General features: G+C 41.1%; 1 protein-coding gene across 1 annotated transcript; it reads right to left on the bottom strand.

Moving 5' to 3' along the window:
- Positions 1–6,557: 6,557 nt before the first annotated feature.
- LOC109473045 (phytanoyl-CoA dioxygenase domain-containing protein 1 homolog) lies at positions 6,558–11,422 on the bottom strand. Its single transcript, XM_019772938.1, has 10 exons — positions 11,267–11,422; positions 10,522–10,639; positions 9,602–9,702; positions 9,147–9,248; positions 8,963–9,002; positions 8,663–8,757; positions 8,273–8,378; positions 8,050–8,134; positions 7,589–7,775; positions 6,558–6,881 (listed from the first exon to the last, which is right to left on the bottom strand). Exons 1-10 carry the CDS (start codon positions 11,420–11,422, stop codon positions 6,732–6,734), a joined length of 1,140 nt encoding a protein of 379 aa, XP_019628497.1. The 3' UTR covers positions 6,558–6,731.
- Between the last annotated feature and the right edge of the window lie 257 nt (positions 11,423–11,679).

Raw genomic sequence — 11,679 nt, 5'->3', positions numbered from 1 at the left:
AGAGCCCCCCCCCCCGGTCAAATCTTGCTCAAAAAAGCCCGGTCTAGATAGGGTTAAACTTGGCGTTGAAGGCTTCGTGTAGAATTGGCATAAGTCTAGACACAGGCTTGGCAGTCTGTACAGTCTAACCTGCTGAAAGTGACCACCTAAGGGATATGTAAGAATTGTTACTACGTAGACGGTTGGTCACTATGTACAGAATCATTTATGGATTGATAGCATCATATGTGAACAATATTCTAAGAGACCACAAAAAGACACCAATGACCAGTTGAAATGTAAAGATCGTCACTAGTACAGTTATTCATTCATGACAAGCAACTAAATAGCTTTATATATTTTTAAACCTATCCAGTTGCTTGAGTAACAATTTTCTTGTGTATCTCATTACCTAGATTTCTAAACTTCCCCCACAGTTGTAATTACAATTACTGAAGGTAGAAAAATGCCTTCAAATAGATTTTCTTTCTTGATAATAACGGAAGTTTACAGCAAAGCACTTTAAAGTTATAACTTATTATTTCAATCACACAACGTTTGACCTGACTGTTGTGGATCTATGATGTTACCTCGAAACGTTGGCAGGTTAATCCATCAAGTATAAAGGAAGAAACGCGTCGTGAGTGGCGGTTTTTCATGTGCCGACAAGATAGTATTACATACATCTGTATGTAGTCTCTACAAGATTAAAGTTAGCAAAATAAGAAGAATATTTGGCATGGGAGTTTAGCCACATTTGCGTTCATTTGTTTGCAAAACCCTCCCTCGGAGTTACTGTCCTGGTCAATTATTTTATATTTTTAGCCGAATTCTTTGCCCTAGTATAAAGGACTGGTGGAGGCTATTTTGTATGAGTTACGATATTATTGAAGCAAATTGTGTCACTCTGGTGGGTTACATAAAGCCTCGGTCACAACCCGCCGTGCGTGCTTGTTGTCCGTACATTTTTGGGAGGCCACGTCTGATACGTTTTTCTGAAAACGTGCGTTGTACGCTCATAGGCTGTACGTGGCACGCGCGTCGCACGTACGAGTGGTGATGAATCCGCAGACCGCACGCATGAAAAGTTTTACATGCACTTAAAAGTCCTACGGCGTGTCTGCGTGCTCCCAAATCCGTAGGATTCCGTACGGAGGCGGTACTCACCACGCACGGATGCCCTGCGTTTGCCCACGATTTTGCACGTAGACAGCACGCAGAAGCACGTATGGAGGGTTGTGACCAAAGCTTAACCGACGCTTAAGTCGTTTTCTTGCTCCACGTTGTTTGACCTGACAACAGGGTTCATTTTAAGCCGCTGCATAGAATATTTTGGGGTCCCCTAACCCCTAACTATGTTGACAGATGTCTGTTCACCTTTGTCTGGAAAGGTCTATGGTTATAACGTATCAGGTTACAGGTCTTCCCGCGCGCGGGAATCTAGAATAACTATTGTCAAATACGATCCGCAAATAATTTTTAAGTTAAGTTACACTAAATCTGTGACAGAAAGTACCCATTATAGTTACGGTCTGATACAAGTGGTCATCTAAAAACAAAATATTTCTCTCAGAAAAGAGAATTCAGTTTTAATCCGTGCAAAACTAGTGAACCAATCAGAACACTTGTTTACGATAAGAAGAATTTCCCGCCAAATTAACAAGGCGACCCAACACCTACCTTTGTACAGCATATCGGGTTACAGGTTTTTCCCGCGCGCGGGAATCTGAGACAATCGCTGGCAACTAAGTACGTGACGGAGTGTGACAGGCTGAATAATAATAATAATAATAATAGATGGTTTATTGAAAGTAATTTGCAGCCACCGGGCTGAATTGCATACCTTGTACAATTGCTAAAAAATCTTAAATTACAAACTAACAGTACTCATTGAAACTCAATATAGAAACTCATTAACACAATATAGAAACTCATTAACACAAAATAGAAGGCTTACTATTAATTTCGTAAGCCTAATTTCTAAAGTTCTAAACGGGAAATATGCGGCTCCAGATGTCTTACTGAGGGACGACTACGTGTGCGAGATAGCGTGTAGCTTGAGGAATGAATCCCCTCTACTATATACCACAAAATCTGACAGAAAATACATTTTTTAGTTACCTTTTGATATTTATTAGTGGTCGTCTGGAATAAATATTTTCTCTCTCTCAAAAAAAAAAGAGAATCCCGACAGACTATCCTAACTTGACTATGATGATAGATGTCTGTTCACCTGTGTCTCGAAAGGTCTAAGGTTTTAGCCATCAAGGGAGCAATCACTGGGAAGCTAGTTCCAGGAGTCAACTTGGTCCACGTACGGAAAAGACCCTTTCTGCATGAAACTAACCACCTCCGGAGGTACGTAGCCTTTCTACGGGAATGCGGATCCTAGACTTCGTCAAAAACAGAGAGTAAAATGGGCCAAGGGAGTCCGGCCGCGGGGAGGTAGTTTCTTTCCCTCTGCGCGGCCAATCAAACCTACAAGGCGGCCAAACTCCCCTGGCAAATATTCTCCTTTATATAGCAAGCGTAGTTAGTCTGGTAGAGACTTGCAGGTGTGTTATGTGGAGAAAGAAAGAATGACTTGTCTGTGTGTCAAATCCGGTGTCTTTTCTGAGAAAGTTGGCTAGAGCATCTACAAAGACAAATATTGTAGTTAAATTGTACAGTCGAAAAGTTGGGTAAGTCAAATTTCATGCGTTGGAAATTAGGATTTAAAGTTGCTTCGTAATGGCCAATTTTCACGCTTCAACATTTCATCCTTTGATATTGTACAGGTAGATGCAATAACTCATAGGCTAGATCTGGATGGAGAGGATTCTCTATATTCTCTGTGGGAGATATGGTTTTACCCTTTGTATCCCAAAGTCCATAATTATGCAGAATGTGGGACTATTCATCATCCACTGCCTTCAAAGAAGAAGTCGAACCCCATAATAGCTAGCGTAGTAGTAGAAGTAGACGTTTTTCCAGACAGTTGTTACCTGTCTCCTGTTACTGTTTTGCAACGATACTTGATTGTACAGGCAATTAGCCTTCGGGCACGATTTTGCAAAATAAAGTTATAAAGTTATATTGAGCTTGTCGAAAAAATCTCGTATGGGTGCAATGAACCTTTATATAAGAGTTTATTGAACCTGTGTGGGTACATTGAATTGTACGAACGGTGGAAGAATAGCTCTTCAGTGAGCTAAAACTGTATCGATGTCATTTTGAGGATTTCCGGTGCAATGAACTTTTATGGGTGCATTGAACCTGTGTGGGTACAGTGGATCCGTAAACACAGTACTTGAATATTGTACGAACGGCGGAAGAGTAGCTCTTCAGTGAGCTAAAACTGCATCGAGGTCATTTTCAAGAAGGGAGGAAAGGAAGTCAGATTTCGGCGGAGGAATCATTAAGACATTTTAATAACATCGGTGCACATGCAATCAGTCATTAGCCTGGTTACCAGACCTATTATACCTCCTACATACTTGAAGAAAAAAACTAGGAGGATTCCGGTACAATGAACTTTTAATGGGTGCATTGAACCTGTGTGGGTACAGTGTGTCCGTAAACAAAGTACTTGAATATCGTACGAACTGCAGAAGAGTAGCTCTTCAGTGAGCTAAATCTACATCGAGGGCATTTTCAAGAAGGAAGGAAAGGAAGTTAGACTACTGCGGAGGAATCATTAAGACATTTTAATGATCTTATATCGATGTACACGCAAGCAGTCGTTCCTCCTGAAGCTACGAAAAAAAATCTTATTAATTTCTCTAGTTCCCTTTCTTGCCACCTTTCTAGCGAGAAGCCATTAAGACCTCTACACATTTTAATGGTCCTTTTCATCTATCGTAAGTGCACATGCAAGTGCACACGCAAGCAATCATACCAGTTGACATTCACGAATACGAAGAATGCAACGCACTTGGAAAGGCAGCTGTTGCTTAAGTGTTTGGCTTAATATGTGACTAAAATAACCCATTCTTAAGTGTTTTTCTCGTGTTGAAGTCATTTTTCTTTAACTATCCCTAGATGAGGTGAAGGTGTCCCGCCCTGAATAGAGACGGGAGGCGCTACACGCTACATTTGATCTACTGCATTTTTGTAGTGTTGAAATCATAATCATTTCTGTTTAACTTTTCCAACATGAGTGCGAAAAAGGTGAAGGTGTTCTGCCCCTGAATAGAGACGGGGGGCGCCACAACCTATATGCTACATTGGATCCACTGTCCATCGTGAGAAGTCCAGGTATGCAATCTGAATATAATGGCATATAATCTGCATATAATGTACTTCTTCAATGAACCAGCCATTCATTAAAAATGCCATAAATTGTATTCATGACAAAGACAAATTTCATTCTGGGTTCCCAGTCTTTTTCTGCCTCTATTTAACTTTGAATCATACACTAGCATACAATCGCAGACCTAAGATTTTTTTTGTATTCAGAAGCACAGTGATGAATACAAATTAAAGGTCATGGACTAAGTGACTGCGCACTCAGGTTAGGTATAATTTATATTCTCCCAGCCACTTTTACAATGGAACAAAAGACATTTACAAGACATTTGAAAAACTATGGATAGCACGAGTCAAACCTCAAATCCCAGAAGAGAAGGAAAGCACAGCAGGACACATACAACTAGAAGCGTTTTGTTTCTGTAAGAATTCGAATTGCATTGTGCCTCAATAGCAGCTTACAGACCTACAAAAGGAATTCTACCAGCGTACACAGATTTTTCAAACAGATTGAATATGTGACTAGAATACGTCTTTTGTCAAGTGTTTTTCTGGTACTGAATGTAGATTGTGTTTCTCTCCCAAGCAAAAAGACACTCGTCAGTTTCTTTGATGTAAGCAACAGATGGTGGGAGCGTTTCATCTCAGAGATTAAATTCGTCCTGTAACCATTTGATGATGATTGCCTGGCCAAATTTCGCAGCTGAGTGTGACATCTTGTGTTACAGTGGCCCCTATTGATGTGTGTTAGGCCACACTGACTTAATCTTATGGGTGGCATCCACGCGCATGAATTTTCGTCAATTTGCAAAAAAGAGTAGCTGCAAAATGAGCAAATATATACCGTAAATTGAACAAAATATTGTTAAAAGATACGTCGCAGAATGCCCAAATCCATTCCAAGGTACAAGAAGACAATGTATAGGAATGAAAATGAAGAGTCTATTATTCACCATGCCAATAAAATCATTTTTGTGTGTGTTTAGTCATTTGTTCAACATTCATGACAACCTAGATGTCATAATAAAGGCAACTTTTTTTGCCAAACTGTTTTTATTCGCACGCTCGCATCAGATTTGGGGTTCTCAAATCATGTCATCCATATAATCAATGCAACATAGCCTTAGAATATTGCAGTCACGATTGGTTGGCCACGTCTCTGCGGCTGACCACGACTGCGTGTGAAGAGTGGCGGTATAAACTAACCCCTGCCCAAACACGCATGCATGACTAGATTACAGAAAATCACTGAACAAAATGCCCCAATATTGTTTTACTGCTAAGTACATGTACCTAGCCACGACTATGAATTATTTACCTCGCATAATATATGCTGGTAAATTACATTCATTTTGTAGCTGTTTTTGAAGAGTGGTGGTTCCAATTGACCCCTACCCTAACACGCCTGCATCAGGCCTTGTTGATTTGGTTATATAGATGACATCCGCGCGCGCATGACTTTTGGCAGTTTCCAACAAAAAAGGGTTTTCAACCATACTGTACATCGTACAAAACAGTTGCAAAATGAGAGGTCCCAGATGATGCCATCCATATAATCAAGTCAACACGGCCTTACAAGATTGCACAAAATCACAGAATAAAATGACCCACCAATATTGCATGTCTCACTCCTCACTACATGGACCTAGCCACGGATAATAATTATCTACCTCACACACATGCTTGCAAAATTGCATTCATTTTGTGGTAAAGAAGCTGGTATAAACTCAGCTGCAATCTGAGGATCAGAGAACGTGCAAGGGACAGTTACGGTCATCATGTATAACAGCATAGCAGCGGCACAGTCTATGTACTTAGGTACCATTAGGAGCTACACTGAGATTATGCACGGGTTGCATGATTATGACGGTTTTCTATAATATTACCTTTATCGAGATAGAAGGTAAATATGTTTTTTTTGGCAGCGTATGGTTTTGTAATTAGGTTTTAGGTTGAACAAAATAATTCATGAAGCTATGGATAAATTTTTTTTCAATATTTGGATAGGCGTTGTCCGATAAAAGGATTGATTATCATTTGAACTGTCAAGTTATAATGTTAATGGTCTTTGTTTTCGGGAAGAAGCAATAATGTCTAGTTACCGGCAGGTAGTCGTATAAGCTAGTATAACCAAACATGTACAATTACAAGTGAACACTTGTACATACTATATTAGAAACAATGTGGCCATTGTTGCCATATTTGAGGGATATGCGTGGACTGTCAAAAACTAGGCATGGTTCTGAATACAGCACGGTTCTGTCTACAACATGTAGAGATCTTGCCATAGCAGTTTCAATCGTATACCAAATACCACAATGATCCAAGCAAAGCTCTAACTTTTCCGTCAACAACAAAGCCTAATCTATGCCTTGTGCCATGTAGAGATGGTGTTATGCCTGTTTTGTACTCTATGCCTTGTGCCATGTAGTGAGTAGTTACTAGTTACATAGTTACTACTGTGTACTCTATGCCTTGTGCCATGTAGTTAGTAGTTACTAGCTACATAGTTACTACTGTGTAATCTAAGCCTTGTGCCATGTAGAGATGGTGTTATGCCCCGTCTCCAGACCTTTGGTGTGTCTGTTGTGATGCACGATTTTCCAGCGGAGCATCCACGGACCCTGGATAGTCGGGTCAAACTCGTCATCATTCGCCTCCTGGTCTGTATCTTTCTGTTAGGCAATATGTAAGAAAAAAACAAGGAAGGTAACATCTGCAAAGCAAATGCAAAATGTTTGCCACCGCATATGGTCTGCTCTTCATACTCAATTAATTAATTCTTACTCAAACACATTCATGTATATGGTCAGAGAGGAGCTGCTATAAAATTGCAACATAATGTAACCCAGCAACAGTTACCATGGTGAGAGGCAGTCTGGTTGACCAGGCCAGAGGTCAGTGTTTGGAATGGAAAAAGAAGAAGAAACTGAGCAAAAGCAATATGTTTTCCTTCAGTAAACATAAAAAGAGTTTATATAATATTATGTGACAAATGACAAACAGTTAAGTGGTAATATGTATGTATTTATGTATCTATCTATCCCCTCATACTATCTATGAGAAATGGCCACATCAGACAGATTTCGTAATTCAGATTTTTTTTCTGTTTTTCCACCTTTGGGTGTCTTTAATTATATAACTGTTAAATTGATCCACAATCTCACTAGGTTCGAGTCCTGACATGCAACCGATCATGTGCCCTTGAGAAAGGCACTTAACACAACTTTCCTCACTTAATTCAAGTGAAAATGAGTACTGCCCTGCCCTGTATTTGTCCTCTGCGTTGGTGGCGGTATAAAATAAGTTTATATAACTTGAGTATGCCGTCACCATGTATAGTCATGAAATGTTGGAATTAAAAAAAATATATATATATCACCATCTTGTCGTCATACTGCGTGTGCTTGCTGACGTCAGCAAACCCTTCCCAGACGGGCTTGTACCCAGGATCCTCCTCGGTCCTCATGAGAACGGGCTTCTTGTCTCCCCAGAACCCTGAAGGTTTGGCGGGGTCCTGCCAACGGAGGTCCAGACTCCACCGGATGTCATTAGAGTTGTTCTCTAGACTAGGGAAAGAACGAGGGAGTCAGGAATGGCAGACCTCACTTAGAAAAGAAGGCTCTCTCTCTCTCTCTCTCCCCTCTCTCTCGTTTTCTCTCTCACCTCCCCCCCTCTCTCACTCTCTCTTTCATCCGAGTTGTTTTCTAGACTAGGGTGGAGGGAACAATGCAATCGGAGATAACAGACTTCACCCCCTTAGAAGGGAAGACTGTCTCTCGAATATGAATGCCCTCTGACAGAACGTAAAGAAATTGCATTGCAGAAACACACAGTCGTTACCTGCGGTGTGGAACACAGTTGTTGAGGAAGAGGACACCGCCATATGGCACTTCACATGTCACGACATCTTTCTTCATGTCGCAGCCTGGCAGAGAAAAAAAAAACTGGTTGTAAAAGGAAAGAAATTTAAGTATACACGGGCGGGTATACACAAGTATCAATCGGGACGGGGGGCGATACCGACTACTAACAACCTTTGACCCATTGATAATCCGATACCTACCCAGAGTTTTCTCCATGTCGTCCTCCGCCAGTTCCACGTACCAGGTTCCCCCGGCACAGCAGACGTGCGGCGCCGTGATACCCTTCTTATGGCCGCCGCGGACAATCTGGAACACATGAGTCAATGAATAGAAACGTAGTACATAGTACAAAAAAAGAAAAGGGTATAGAATGAAAATTGACATCCTTATAAATAAACATGAAGAGTTAATGGTTTTGGAAGCGGCTGCCTCAATACATGTACGTACCGGGCTTCGAAAGAGTAGAAATTGTCCAAATTGACACACACACACACTGATATGACTCCCCTGGCATGTTGCCTGTCTGTTTGAACAGTTTCTGCTTCTTGCAGCCACTTTTGAAGCAAGGTTGAGACCACTAGATTTCTTACCTGCATGCAACCGTTCTCCCTTGTAGCGTTGAGCAGTGGGATCCAGGCGGTGGGCTGGAGGGTACCGAGGGAGGGAGGCTGGAGGTAGGCATTGTCTGCAAATCCAACAAGTTAGGTAGTTGACAGATATTACACATTTAAAGAGAGACTCCATCGTCAGTTCAGTCATTTTTTGTTCTACTTATCCATCCATTTATCCAATCACCCACCCAACCATTCATTCATTCATTCTTTCATCTATCCATTCATACGTTCATTCATGCATCCATATCTTCCACTATTCATTAATGACATACCCACCCTGATGCCACGGAACGGTAACTTGTTCGTTGCTCGGAGTCTGTGGAAAAAGTGAGAATGCAATGTTTACCTTCCATGCCCTTCCATTGATTGATTCTCATCACAACAAAATTGCTGAAGATAAAATTTCAATCATGTAACCTGTATATAAACAAAGGTTCAAGAAAATTAAACACCAAGCGACCTTAGTCCTAAGGTTCCAGACAGGATGCCCGGCGATGTCCGGTCCCACGAACTGTTCCACGGCGTTCAGAAGCCGATCATTCGTCCACAGATCCCGGAACGCCTAACGGTGAAGACAACATGTACAACTTCATGCCAGGTATTTGTCACGGTGAACATGTGGACACATAACTTTCTTGTATCCATACCCCTCTTTTGGGATAAGATTGGTTTCCTCCGGTCCATTGCCAGAACGCTAGACCCTTCCACAGCCCTAGACCCTGTTTCCACTGTCTTACACGATCCATTTTTATTGTCTTTCCCGTTGGGTAACGGTTATATTATACCTTGCTGACCAAAAACAAGGATTCTTGTGATCTCCTTTGCAAAATTATGCCTTTCGCTCACACTTAAAGCAGCATTACTAGCATTTACTACTTGTGTGAAAATGGACGGGATGATTCTGATCATCCTTACCTGTGGCAGTTTTCCCCACTTGTGCAGAATCACGGCCGTGCCAGGAAACTCCTTCTCCAGAAGCGTGAGCCGCTGGAACAACCCCGCCCCATTGTGGGTATCTGTGGAAGTGCAGCCGATTAAAGTGATATTTATGTTTACCAATTTGAAAGGAAAACATATCGTTTTTGCTCTGTTTTTCCACTTCTTCCCCAAACCAATAAGGTGAATGACCTGAACCAGACGTCTACCACCATGGTAACTGGTGTTGGGTTACATCATGTTGCAATTTTATAGCAGGAGGGATTTATACTCCTGTCCGACCATATATACGGATGTGTTTGAGTAATAATTAACAGAGCAGACCATATGCGAAGGTAAGCATTATGCATTTGCCTTGCAAATGTTACCTTTTTAGTTGTTACTTGTTAGGCCAGGTCACTTTCTGGTAACGCTAAATGATCATGGCTGTCCGTATGTTATTCAGTAGTAGAATTTGAATTGTCTGTGAAAATCGATTTTCTGGGTGCCTAACGTTTATCAAGTTGTAGACTTTACCTTATTTGAGTGCAAGTGCCATCTGGTGGAACAAACTAAAACTGCACTGCAAATACTAGTAGATGTCGCTCGAATTATTGGTACATGGTCTAAATGTCTCTGTCAATTATGTACTATAATATTGATCTATTTTGTAAGGATATCGTTTCGTCATGTCGAACTTTCGTCATCCTAAACGTACCTTTTGAACGTGTCCTTAGGAAAGGCACTTTACACGACTTCCCCAACTGTACGGTAGAATGTCTTATAGAGTGACGCCTACCGAGCCGCTTAGGCTAATCTGTCTAACTGTGTGCCAAGAACACACTGCGGATTTGTTAATGTGTCAAAGTGTCAACATCACCACATTTGCCATTGAGAGCCGTTCATTTTTCTAAGCGTACCTTTGATCTTGCCCGCCGCGTACATTTTCTCCGCCAGTCTGTCCACCAGGTCCTCCACAGCATCTCTCACAGGCTGGAGCTCCTCTGGCGTGAAGAAGTCTTTCACCAACACGTAACCCTTCCGTTAAAAAAAAGCAAAAAAAAATGTAAATAATAAAAAATGATGCAAATAACGAAAATAGTAAAAAAAACGCTTCAATGAATTTTGTTGTGTGTGTGCCTAGATTAAATGGCTTCTCACACAGAAAAACACATCCGCACATGCACACATGATGTTCAATGTTTATTTATAACTGTCGAATCTATGATTCAACAGTTGGCTAAAACTAATCCTTTTGTTTCAAGGAAAATGCCGCCAAAGTTTTTGTGTGCCTACATTAAATGTTTCTTCCAAAAATTAACGCACATCCGCAGACATTATCTATCATGTAAAATGTCTGTTCAATATTTATTCGTGGCTATTCGTCGCTATCTTTCCCACGCTCTCTGTAATTGTTTACATGACTTTGTGCGTGTGTGTATACGACGTTGCAATTTAAACCTTAGAAAGACATTGAATCGATGCGTTACTATAGCTTCCGCCAAGTTACACTACAGTTTTTTTCAAATATTACTTATGACATGGACTGTCTTTTTTGTGTTGTTCTTAACGTGTCCTGATAGGTGCGCAGTTTAGTGCTATCAAAGAAATCAAAGGTCACCAAATTAAACAAATAAAAGTTTAACAACACTCTTCCAAACTAACCTCTTCGAAAAATTGGTTGACCTGTTTCTCCGTGAGTTGTCCGGGTTTTTTCTCCTTAGGTTGCGGAGGTTTGGTGACGTAAACCTCTGGACAACACACGGGAGGTGAAGTCTTCTTACACGGAGGTGTTCCGTCGTCTGCTGCCTTGGCCGCCATCTTTGTTCGATTCGAGTGACCTTAAGCTTTGTCAGCAGGTCGCCCGGACTTTGGTATGACCTCAGATGACACCATTTTCTGCACGTAAGCAAACTGGTTTGTTTTCTTACTCCGTTTGCCTTGTAAATATGTTTTGTGGCTTCTTTTGTGGCAGTTTTTAGTTTATTCATGCATCTATTACTATGATAATGGGGGTTAGTGGCCACTTTGCTCTAGGCATGCGTGTGTGCCAATTTTTTTTCTTAATTCTCAAATCA

The sequence above is a fragment of the Branchiostoma belcheri genome, unplaced genomic scaffold, assembly GCF_001625305.1.
Source record: "Branchiostoma belcheri isolate BF01 breed outbred unplaced genomic scaffold, Haploidv18h27 scaffold29, whole genome shotgun sequence".
Classification (NCBI taxonomy): Eukaryota; Metazoa; Chordata; class Leptocardii; order Amphioxiformes; family Branchiostomatidae; genus Branchiostoma; species Branchiostoma belcheri.
The sequence above is the reverse complement of the archived record's forward strand: the minus strand, read 5'-3'. Positions and strand labels throughout refer to the sequence as shown.

Coding starts and splice junctions, on each gene's coding strand:
- LOC109473045 (XM_019772938.1), bottom strand. CDS start 11,422: ATGGCGGCCAAGGCAGCAGACGACGGAACACCTCCGTGTAAGAAGACT. Junction 9,703..10,521: donor CGCGGCGGGCAAGATCAAAG/GTACGCTTAGAA, acceptor GCACTTCCACAG/ATACCCACAATGGGGCGGGG. Junction 8,758..8,962: donor TACCGTTCCGTGGCATCAGG/GTGGGTATGTCA, acceptor TTGGATTTGCAG/ACAATGCCTACCTCCAGCCT.